General features: G+C 38.3%; 3 protein-coding genes across 3 annotated transcripts; 2 read left to right on the forward strand and 1 right to left on the reverse strand.

Moving 5' to 3' along the window:
- Window positions 1-463: 463 nt before the first annotated feature.
- mrpl43 (mitochondrial ribosomal protein L43) lies at window positions 464-1635 on the reverse strand. The gene is made up of 3 exons (XM_057358417.1): window positions 1368-1635; window positions 1056-1162; window positions 464-962 (listed from the first exon to the last, which is right to left on the reverse strand). Exons 1-3 carry the CDS (start codon window positions 1496-1498, stop codon window positions 754-756), a joined length of 447 nt encoding a protein of 148 aa, XP_057214400.1. The 5' UTR covers window positions 1499-1635; the 3' UTR covers window positions 464-753.
- Window positions 1636-1859: 224 nt separating this feature from the next.
- twnk (twinkle mtDNA helicase) lies at window positions 1860-6361 on the forward strand. Its single transcript, XM_057358700.1, has 6 exons — window positions 1860-1932; window positions 2319-3699; window positions 4092-4332; window positions 4581-4688; window positions 5210-5351; window positions 5458-6361. The coding sequence occupies exons 2-6, from the start codon at window positions 2343-2345 to the stop codon at window positions 5791-5793; spliced, it is 2184 nt and encodes a 727-aa protein (XP_057214683.1). The 5' UTR covers window positions 1860-1932; window positions 2319-2342; the 3' UTR covers window positions 5794-6361.
- Window positions 6362-6786: 425 nt separating this feature from the next.
- galk1 (galactokinase 1) lies at window positions 6787-10738 on the forward strand. Its single transcript, XM_057358800.1, has 8 exons — window positions 6787-7154; window positions 8244-8433; window positions 8760-8879; window positions 9023-9158; window positions 9492-9673; window positions 9771-9921; window positions 10054-10216; window positions 10452-10738. Exons 1-8 carry the CDS (start codon window positions 6984-6986, stop codon window positions 10521-10523), a joined length of 1185 nt encoding a protein of 394 aa, XP_057214783.1. The 5' UTR covers window positions 6787-6983; the 3' UTR covers window positions 10524-10738.
- The last annotated feature ends 170 nt before the right edge of the window (window positions 10739-10908 follow it).

Here is a 10908-nt window from a genome sequence, read left to right on the forward strand (position 1 = left end):
GCTTACAGTATTTTCTAGAAATGTGTGGGAGTGAGAAAAGCGCTCCTACTGTGCCCATAAGCTTTGTGTCACTGTTACTGTAGATGAAAAGCACACGTTGCATGTTGTTTAATATTCCATTTTCAGATACTGTGATGAACAGACACATTTGCACTAAAATTCTAATTGGTGGTGGATTAATATGGGTTTTCAAAGGTTAATTCTTAAAACCATTTGATTTGTGAACATAAATATGTGGTTACTGCAACAGTGTTTGCCTACTCATGCTCCAGTGCAGGATTTCTGTTCTTGGTAACACCTGCCAGTTGCAGCATCTAACAATAAACTGCTTTTCTACAATGATAACTTAACTCACTAATGCCAATAGTACCCCTGTATCTCTTTAATTAAGATTGGTCTGAGAGATTATTAGTATTGGTGACTGTTTAGCAAAGCAAAAATAAAAAAACATCAATGATCACTTTAGTTCAGAACTTTATTTCCCAAAGAAAAGAGTACATTTCTCAGTGGATGAGCATCTTTCAACGAGCCTATTTCCAAGGTACAAGGTACTCTTAATTCATTAAAAAAAGAAAATCATCCTATGAGTCCATCCTAATAGGTCCCTGTTGAAAATGTCTACCTCATCATTATACTGTTAAACGTGGGGCAGTTTTGGATCCGTGGCAGAGGTAGTTGACCATCTTGGAGGTCTACTAACAAATCTGCACATCAGTCAGAAAATAAATACAAAACCATTCATCAGCAAAGTCCTTATTTTGCTTGTGGGCCAACTGGATCAATGCGGAGGGGTCGATTTGTGAAGGGGTGCCACTGGCCCTGGATACTTGGACTGCTTGTGTGGAAGGGTTTACGAATGCGGATGATGTCTAGTCCTGATTGGTTGGACATCTTGGTTATAAGTTCAGCAATTTGCTGAGATGTTTTGTTGGTAACAGTCTCCTCTTGGACTTTACCGTTTACTGCAGAGAGCAAACAGAAACAGTGAGTGCAGTGCACAGTTATATTAATTTTATATAGTCTAGTTGTTAGGAATATTAGTAAAGAACACATACAATACTCGGCTACTATTTTGGGAATTCTGCTGGACTGAGGGGAGATGTAAACCACGGTTCCTGGGGTTTTCTTGGCAAAGTCGACCACACCTTCCTCAATGAAATCCCTGAAAGAATATGGCAAAATGTTATATTTCACAATAAACAACACAAAATAATGCATGAGCTAGAAATGTCAAGTGAAACTAAAGGAGAAAATTACCCCAAACTACTTTTGACCATTATTTGCGGAGTCTGAAAAATTATATACATAATACATAAAATATTTATATAGCATATTATAATACATGATTAATAATACGGATCACATACCTGACTCCCAAAGAGCCCTGTCCTTTCTTTGAAAAGATGATAGATATCCGCTTTAGCTGACACACATATCGACTCACTCCATTATGAAGAACGCTCTGTAAAAAACGACTCGGTGTACCGCGAGCAGTCATGTCAACTCCCTTTATGATCTTTCATTCAATTAAATTCACTCTGTAAATGAAGTCAGTCTTTGCAACACTATTTTAGCAGGTACTGTGAATGTTTGGATTTAGAGGACAACTGTAAGAAGACATGCGTAATGTCAATTCCGTTAGAAATTGTCAACCGGGTGGAAACTCGGACTGAGTATCAGCAGTTCTGCATGGTAACATACACAACGTTTACAATAACTAGAAGACGTTGAATTCATCTTTGAATGTCTCAATATTTTAAGAAGTATTATTAAATTATATTTGAAGCCATACAGACAAGATCTTTGTGACTGGATACACAGAGACAGAGTTGGTGTTTCACACGGAAGTATTTTGGAGTGCGGACCTGATGCCCATGGAGCTTAGAGGCATGCAGACGCATGTTATCAGTTTGGCGCGCTTCTTACATTTTAGTAAGTTTCTATAATTCTGCGAATTATGCATTCCTTCTATTTATAGTATATAAACATAATGGTTTTTTTCGACATTGTTCTTTCAGTTTACAGATATACTTCAGTAATAAGAAGTAACGTTAGGGGTCATGCATGTATTACATGTACATGTGCATGTACAATATACATTATTACACTATACTTACAGTTCATTCACGTTCATTAGTCAGTAACAAGAGTATATTTATACTATGTATATATATATATATATATATATATATATATATATGAATGTTTACATAATATATATTTATATTCATATGATATATATTTGTAATACAATTAGTGATCCTGCAGTTTAATGGTTATTAATTTAAGTGCTTATGAATGTTTTTTTCATGTTACAGATCGGATGTCCTGAATAGCAGCAGATGTGGAGGAGCAAGTTTCTCAGGGGGGCTGTCTGTCTCTTGCAAGGGGCCGATCGCTGTAATCCCTGTAAACGTTTTCAGGTTCCTCTCTGGAGATATTTGTCTTTTTATCAGCCATCCCTCCATCCATTGCTGCAGTGTCCTGTAAAGGCACCAACGTGGAATCGCTCTGAAGTCAAATTGAGACATGCTGTTCCTTTATATTTCTATAGAACTTTGAGAAAAGATGCAACGTCTACAATAGATTTCCCTCTCCATCCCCTCACAGTGACTGACATCAAGCAGTATCTTCGCTCAAGAGATATTCTTTTCCATGATGGGTACAGCTGTTTGCATGCTCCTAGTATCTTTTTGGAACCTGGTTCTGGTAAAGAGAACCACTCACTGTTTATCAATAAAACCACCGGACAATTTTTGTGCATGGAGACTTTGGTGGAGGGGACCTGGGAGGACCTTCAGGATTGCATCGAGGTGATGTTAAACGAAGGCCAGACATCGATAAGCCCTAATGTGCTGTTGGGTTTTCCTGAGAGTGTGGAGGAGCAAGAGGAGAGAGAGATGGAGCTGAAAGAGGTGCAAAGAATCTGGAGCAGCTCCGTGCCTTTCTCCGACCTCCTTGAGGAGGAGGAGCAGCTTGTCAAAACCATGTTCCAGATAGGTAAACTCACCAACGCCACATTGAAAAGATTTGGTGTCAGGTTATTCAAACCCACTAAGAGCTTGGTGTTCCCGTGGTTTAGCGGGCGTGATTCGGGCCTCCGGGGCGTTAAACTGCTTTCTGCTGCCATCAAAGGTGACGGGCAGGTGGTCTACACTGAAGCTACAGTTCCAAAAGTTTCCAGCTACCACAACCTCTTCGGTCTGCCTTTAATAGCACGGAAGGATGTTGAGGTTGTGCTTACAGCACATGAGTTGGACAGCATGGCAGTAAGTCAGGCCACTGGTGTTCCGTCTTTGGCCTTGCCACGGGGCGTCAGCTGTCTGCCCCCGATCCTCCTGCCTTATTTGGAGCAGTTCAAGAAAGTTACATTATGGCTGGGAGGAGATATGCGCTCATGGGAAGCCTCAAAGATCTTCTCCAGGAAACTTGGACTTAAACGCTGCTCTTTGGTCAGGCCGGGGGAGTTTCAGCCGTGCCCCAGTAAGGCATTGGCCAAGGGAAAGAACCTGGCACGAATCGTCAAGGCGTCTATTCCGGCTGCCCACAAGTCCATTGTGTCCTTCAAGCAGCTCAGAGAGGATGTGTACGGGGAACTGGCTAATGTGGAGCAGGTGGCTGGGATAGTGTGGACTAGATTCCCTGAGCTTAATCGAATTCTTAAAGGTCATCGCAAAGGGGAGCTGACTGTTTTTACAGGTGATGTATGAACTTAGAAGGATAGTTCACCCAAAAATGAAAATTCTTTTATTATTTATTCTCCCTCATGTCACTCCAAACTTGTATGACTTTTGCAGAACACAACAGACGTTGTAAACCAAACAACCTTGGCCCCTATTGACTTTAATTGTATGGACACAAAACCAAAAAGACATTTCTCAATAATATTCTTTGTGTTGTATACAACGTTTGAACGGCATGAGGGTAAATAAATGATGACGGATTTTGTATTTTAGGGTGAACTATCCCTTTAACCTAGTTCTTCCTAATTGCATTCTGTAACTTTTTCGACTTTGCTTCTGGAGAAACATTCGAGATTACATATTATATAAACTATTTCATTGATAATAATACTGTTTTTTTATTTGTAGGTCCAACGGGCAGTGGAAAGACCACCTTCATCAGCGAGTTTGCCCTAGATCTTTGCATGCAGGGTGTCAACACACTATGGGGCAGCTTTGAAATCAACAATGTGCGCTTGGCCAAAATTATGCTGACCCAGTTTGCCAAGCAAAGGCTGGAGGAGAACCTGGACCAATATGACATGTGGGCTGACAAGTTTGAGGACCTGCCTCTCTACTTTATGACCTTCCATGGACAGCAGAACATCAAGTAAATACTTTTCCCATTCCTTAACGGAATAGTTAATAAAAAAATGTAATTTATTTACCCTTATGTATCTGACTCTTTTCTTTGGACAACAAATAAACATATTTTGTGTCCATGCAGTGGAGGTCAATGTTGTTTGCTTACTAACATTCTTCAAAATATCTTTTGTGTTCTGCAGAAGAAAGTCATATAGGTTTGGAATGACATGAGGGTGAGAAAAGGATAAAGATTTTAATTTTTTCCCTGAATAGGACTGTTTTGGAGACCATGCAACATGCGGTTTACCTGTATGACATTAGTCATGTGATCATTGACAACCTGCAGTTTATGATGGGCCAGGAGAATCTGTCTTTAGACAAGTAAGTCAACAACTGAAATAAAATCAGAATTTTTACAATATATACAATATACTTTACTACTAATATACTGTAGTACTTCAGTTGTTCAAATGTATCATGCCGGTAGAAATAAAAGTTATTCATGGGTTAAAGGTGCTGTGTGTAACTTTTTGCAGGATCTATTGACAGATATGGATATATATGGTGTAAAGAAAGACCTTACGTAATGAAGTGTTATGTTTTTATAACCTTAGATTGAGCTATTTCTATCTACATACACCGCGGGTCCCCTTGCGTGCAGTTTGCCATGTTGTTTCTACAGTAGCCCTAAACGGACAAACTGCTCTACAGAGCGCATTTTGTCAAAGAAGTGAAAATGTGATGACATTTTAGTGCTGTGTCAAACACTGTAGTGCTTCGAAAGGGAGGGGGGGTGGAGTGAGCCGTTGGTTGCAATTCGCAACCTCACCGCTAGATGCTACTATATTTCATACATTGGACCTTTAAATGATTATTAAATAGTCCATTTATGTTTTTCAAAGGTTTGCAGTACAAGACCACATTATTGGAGCCTTCAGGAAGTTTGCCACAAATAGCAGCTGTCACGTGACCCTAATCATCCATCCCAGGAAAGAGGAAGATGATAAAGATTTACAGACAGCCTCCATCTTTGGGACAGCCAAGGTTGTTACATAAAAACGAACAATTTATTCCTCTACGAGTTGTGTTGCGTATGTTTCATTTGTCTGTATAGTGCATGGGCCTAACGTATCATTCCTTGTCACATCAGGCCAGTCAGGAGGCAGATAATGTGCTCATCCTCCAGGAGAAGAAGTTGGTGACGTGCCCAGGTCGTAGATCCCTTCAGGTGGTCAAGAACCGCTTTGATGGGGATGTGGGGATCTTTCCCTTAGAATTTAACAAAGCGTCGCTCACCTTCTCCGCTCCTGTGAAAGGTAAACAGAAGCTTCGGAAAGTCAAAGCGGACAAGAATGACAGCACAGAGGAAACAGAGGAAATTGAACACAAAGAAAAAATCAAGAAAACGCTAAAGCCTACCAAAGCTAAGACGGTTAAGGGGTCAGGGCCAGGAAAGGGTCCCACAGATGAAGAAAATAATCTGTAGATTCAAGAATGATTTTATATTCATTAAGATGAATTCAGTGAATGAGGTTTTGTTGTATTAATGAGTCAAATATTTCAGTCTGGAAAATAATGTCATGATGTCTGCTGTATTGTTGCTACTGAGATGGTCAACATCAAATACTGTTCGTAGTGGTTCTGGATGGATTGGCATGTTGTCTTATTGCATAAAGATGTAAATGCCAAAACTGAATGAATGTTACTATTTTTACATGTCGTTGAATAAGCGGGAGAACAGGTTGTCATATTCAATGTTTCATACCCCTTCAATTCCTTAATAAGTTATTTACACTGAAATATGCAATTTTATAAACAATATTTGTTTTCTGAAGTATTTTCCTGATCGGTTCATAAAACCAGTAGAATGGTTTAAAGCACTTAAAATCTGTCAGAGGACTAAACCTATCATGTACAGTATAGTAATACTGTATAATCCTGCCATACATTTCATCAATGTAAAGTCTTAGTTTATTCTTATAGTTTTATTTTAGGATAAAAGTTTTAAGAACAAACAAATAAGCTATTTGATATAGGCTGTGAAAAAAAATGTTAATAAAAGTGTTTCATAGAGTCTTTCTCTTCTGCTTATTTATGTTGTTAGTATTTTGATACTGGCATCATTACTCTGCTTTCAAAAAATATAAATTGATAAAATTGGGTGTTTGCCTTGTGTTTTATGCTGGGATTCTAGTTATGTTTAAACGAGATGAACCCTAAAGCACCTTTATAATGCTTATAACAAAATAGAAACATTTTAATTATATAACATCAATAACAACTTATTGTCTGACAATAGCAAATAAGAAGAGGATGAATAACAAAATGCAAAACTAATTCCAGCTTGAAATTTTTTAAGAAATACAGGTCACTAAAGTAAGGAAAAGTTTTGCACGTACAACTGTTGTTTATGTGACGCATCACATGACTTTTCTGCGCCAATCAGAAACCTCGTGTAGACGCAGGAAGTGTCCAAACCTCACTTGGACATTCCTCATTTTTGTGTAGATGGCAGTCACGTGAGCTTTGACCAACGTTTGTACGCGTATGTCGCTCCTTAACTTGTAAATGAGTTGATACTCCGTGATTTACATCGCATGGCTTTAGCAACCGATATCTGGAAAATTACTTTACACACGTCAGCTAACAGCTATTAAAGCACAATCTTGCATCACAATGGCCAAAAGTTATCCGATTCAAAATGTTGCTGATTTGGTTGAAGAGGCGCGTCGCGTCTACCGGGAACGATTTGGCGGGGATGACGCAAATGTTGCGGCGTGCGCTCCAGGACGCGTGAATTTAATCGGAGAACACACAGATTATAATGAAGGATATGTCCTCCCGATGGTAAATGACACTTTTATGACAATGATATTAAATCCCATGTAAGAAGTTGTAGTAACATAAAAATAAGCAGCGAATTTTAATAGTGTAACGTTACTGTAAAGTGTGTATGTGTAATCCAATCTCTGACGCAATGACAAATAACGTGAACCGAGTATGTGCATTGTGACGTCACGTTTTTGTCCGCTATGCAAAATACCTTATCGTGCAGTTCTGATGTTATAATCTAAACAATAGTTTGTCTGTTCTCTCATGTCCTTGGTGATATAAAATCTATTTTACACGACAGACAGTCCAGCTGAAGAAACAATACAAATTCTAATTTCAACTACCATTATGAACATCACCCGTTTACCATTAAAACCACAAGAAAATGACTTTACGTAGTGTGTTTTGGACCTTATTCCAGTAATATTTGGTGGTGTTCTGTTGGTTTCCATCTGCAGAAAATATCCCACCTTTAGAACTCAATACGTTATCAGCAGAAACCCACAGAGACCATTTTAGTTTCCATTAAAACCAATATTGAAACTATGTTCAACAATATTGAAATGTTGAAACTAGTAACTTTGTATTAGCACCTATTGTATTATTGCTCCTGTATGACATATCGCTTATTGCTCCCTGAACTCTTTGTAAGTCGCTTTGGATAAAAGCGTCTGCTAAATGACTAAGGCCCGGTTTCACAGACAAGGTTTATCTTAAACCAGGACTATGCCTTAGTTAAATTAGGATATTTAAATCGCTTTCATTAAAATGCCTTTGCCTTATAAAAAAATATTACTGGTGTGCATCTTGAGACAAAACAATGGAAATGACATATTTTAAAATACGTCAGGGCTATTTATTTAACGGTAAAACAGCTCACACTTTTATTTTAGTCTGAGACTAGTTTTAAGCCTTGTCTGTGAAACCAGGCATAAATGTAAATGTAAATATAAATCCCTTTCTATTAACCATTGAATCTATTAATTTCTGTGATAGTTTCTACTGTTTTTCTTAACAGGAATATATATATATATATTTTTTAATTGTCCTTTAAATAGAAATGACTACAAATCACCTACACATAATATGTTTGAATGGTTTTAGGCCTTGCCAATGGTAACCGTAATCGTGGGCAGCAAAACCTCTGACCGGAACTGCTGTGTCGTAACTGTGACTGAAGCTGCAGATGAACCCAGAGTGGTGGACTTTCATCTCCCATCTGAACTGGCCCCTCTTTTAAGAGGCCAGCCAAACTGGGCCAATTATGTAAAGGGAGTTGTACAGCACTATAGAGGTAATCTATCGCAAACATTTTTGTCCATCTGGCACAAAAGAGAAGTAATGAGGGGCTGTAGATTTTGTCTTCCTCTAACACGAAATGTGACCCCAGGGCCCCATGCTGAGAACTTGTCCTTGGACTAACTTTTTAAATAGCGTTTACGATATCTGCACTTGCAGTACTTGCTGGAAAGTTGCTGAGCGCACTATTTTTTTTAACCTAGAGATACACAGGTTCAGCATGTACTTCAGTATGACTGAATGTGCATAAATACAGATTAATCCCATGCCTTTTGTAGATACTCTAATATAATTTTCAAAAAATGTTCTGCTTTTACACAGCACGTCCCATCCCTGGTTTTAGAGCTGTAATAGCCAGTAGTGTGCCACTAGGGGGCGGTCTCTCCAGTTCAGCTTCACTTGAAGTGGCTATGTATACTTTTCTGCAGCAGTTGTGTCCAGGTAAGAACTCCTGTTGGTCACACCTGTCACTGTAGCTATTGTGCGTTCACTTTTCATTATAAAATATATTTATTAGTTAGTGATTGGGCTATAGAAGCTGAATCACAGTAACAAGTGTGAAATTTAAAATCATTTCTTCACAGATGATGGAAATCAGGTTGCTAAAGCAATCGCCTGCCAGCAGGCTGAACACACTCATGCCGCTGTGCCCTGTGGCATCATGGACCAGTTTGTGTCTGTTTTGGGCAAAGAGGGCCATGCGTTACTCATTGACTGCAGGTAGATTATTTTGCGTATCTGTGTCGAGTGGAAACTCTTGTATTTAAAATATCTCTGACAGAGCTATGTTTATTTTCGTCTATATTTTACATGTGTCTCCTCAGAAATAAAAAGCTTAAATTTACACCTACATTTATGCATTTGCTAGACATTTTTATTCATTGCAGTTTACAGTGCCTTGTGCGTGAACCAGACATTTGATCAATATTACCTGCATTACCTGGAAATCAAACTTGTGACTTTGGCATTGCCAGCCCTGTGCTTTACAAGTTGAGGAACAAGAACACAAAAAAAGTATGAAAATGTTCTGTTTTTCTGAATCATTCCTTTTAGATCTTTGGAAGCCACCACTGTCCCTTTAACTGACCCTGGACTTGTAATTCTGATCACAAATTCCAATGTCAGACACTCACTCACAGGCAGTGAGTATCCCACCAGACGAAAGCAATGTGAGGAGGCGGCAGCCATTTTGGGCAAGATTAGTCTGAGGGATGCAACTCTGCAAGATCTGGAGGGTAAGAGTAGGAAAGATTTGTAGAATGCACCATAATGTTTTTGATTGATCAGGGTCTATGAATTTCCCTTGACCTTAAAATTCTTCCAAATTCACAGCTGCCAAAGATCGATTGGACAGCGTCACATACAGACGGGCGCGTCACGTGATCGAGGAGATCGAGCGCACTGCGCAGGCAGCAGAGGCACTCAAGAGAGGAGATTACAAAGAGTTTGGGAAGCTGATGGTGGAGAGCCACAATTCTCTTAGGTAAGCGTCTGTATGCAGAGTAAGAAATGCTTTTTAAAGTGACTTATTTCCTAAGCCTGTTTGTTAAATAGGTGAGGTTAACTGACCTTAAATGATGTGTTCTTTGACTGGGATAAATATTGTTTATTTTAGGGATAATTACGAGGTCAGTTGTCCAGAGTTGGATGAGCTGGTGTCTGCAGCACTGGAGGTGGATGGAGTCTTTGGGAGTCGGATGACGGGAGGAGGGTTTGGTGGATGCACAGTTACATTGCTTCAGGCACAAGCTAAAGAGAGAGCAATGAAACACATTCAGGTTTTATCAGTTTAAGATCCTCTTTGGGTGATCAAATTTAAGTTTCTGCTTATGAGTGACAGTTTTATTGAAAACCTGTAGATTAATACTGTAGATAATGAAACGCATGAACAGATTATTCAAGATGTTTCAGTCAGATTTGACTTTTGCCTTGTATTATTTATAGACAAAACGAATAGGTATTTTCTAATAACAAGAATACTGAGCAATTTGTACTTGTTCTGTTTCTTTACAGGAGAAATATCATGGATCCCCAACTTTCTACATAACTACCCCATCAGGTGGAGCACATGCTCTCAGTCTATAAAATAAAAAAGCTCACCTAATTTACAGAGATTTACTTTTTTATGTTTACAGAAATCAGTGCTAACGTTGCTAATCTAATACATATGTCAATCATTTTACATATGTCAATGATGTTTACACATGCAGCTTTGATCTAAAACTTAAATGGTTATCAATTTTAATAAAGAGTATTTATATAAATCGTGAGTTGTGTTCAACTTCATTGACTTTTTAAAAATTATTTTGTATTATTAAAATGTATATGTTATAATTTTATATTATATTCATTATAAGAAACAAATTACTTCCATTTATGAACCAGCGTAGTTGTAAATCCGAAAAACATATCCATATTATATTTCCCTCGAAAATAAAATAAAAAGTAATTTATTAAAATAAAACTTGTA

This window comes from Triplophysa rosa, linkage group LG18, assembly GCF_024868665.1.
Source record: "Triplophysa rosa linkage group LG18, Trosa_1v2, whole genome shotgun sequence".
Classification (NCBI taxonomy): domain Eukaryota; kingdom Metazoa; phylum Chordata; class Actinopteri; order Cypriniformes; family Nemacheilidae; genus Triplophysa; species Triplophysa rosa.

What these genes read in the sequence shown, in the direction of transcription:
- twnk (XM_057358700.1), top strand. Translation starts at nt 2,343, where the DNA reads ATGTGGAGGAGCAAGTTTCTCAGGGGGGCTGTCTGTCTCTTGCAAGGG. An exon ending in GGAGCTGACTGTTTTTACAG is followed by an intron (nt 3,700 to 4,091) that starts GTGATGTATGAA and finishes TTTTATTTGTAG; the next exon opens with GTCCAACGGGCAGTGGAAAG. An exon ending in CATGGACAGCAGAACATCAA is followed by an intron (nt 4,333 to 4,580) that starts GTAAATACTTTT and finishes TTCCCTGAATAG; the next exon opens with GACTGTTTTGGAGACCATGC.
- galk1 (XM_057358800.1), top strand. Translation starts at nt 6,984, where the DNA reads ATGGCCAAAAGTTATCCGATTCAAAATGTTGCTGATTTGGTTGAAGAG. An exon ending in TCTGCAGCAGTTGTGTCCAG is followed by an intron (nt 8,880 to 9,022) that starts GTAAGAACTCCT and finishes ATTTCTTCACAG; the next exon opens with ATGATGGAAATCAGGTTGCT. An exon ending in GCGTTACTCATTGACTGCAG is followed by an intron (nt 9,159 to 9,491) that starts GTAGATTATTTT and finishes CATTCCTTTTAG; the next exon opens with ATCTTTGGAAGCCACCACTG.
- mrpl43 (XM_057358417.1), bottom strand. Translation starts at nt 1,498, where the DNA reads ATGACTGCTCGCGGTACACCGAGTCGTTTTTTACAGAGCGTTCTTCAT. An exon ending in CAGGGCTCTTTGGGAGTCAG is followed by an intron (nt 1,163 to 1,367) that starts GTATGTGATCCG and finishes ATATTCTTTCAG; the next exon opens with GGATTTCATTGAGGAAGGTG. An exon ending in CAAAATAGTAGCCGAGTATT is followed by an intron (nt 963 to 1,055) that starts GTATGTGTTCTT and finishes TGCTCTCTGCAG; the next exon opens with TAAACGGTAAAGTCCAAGAG.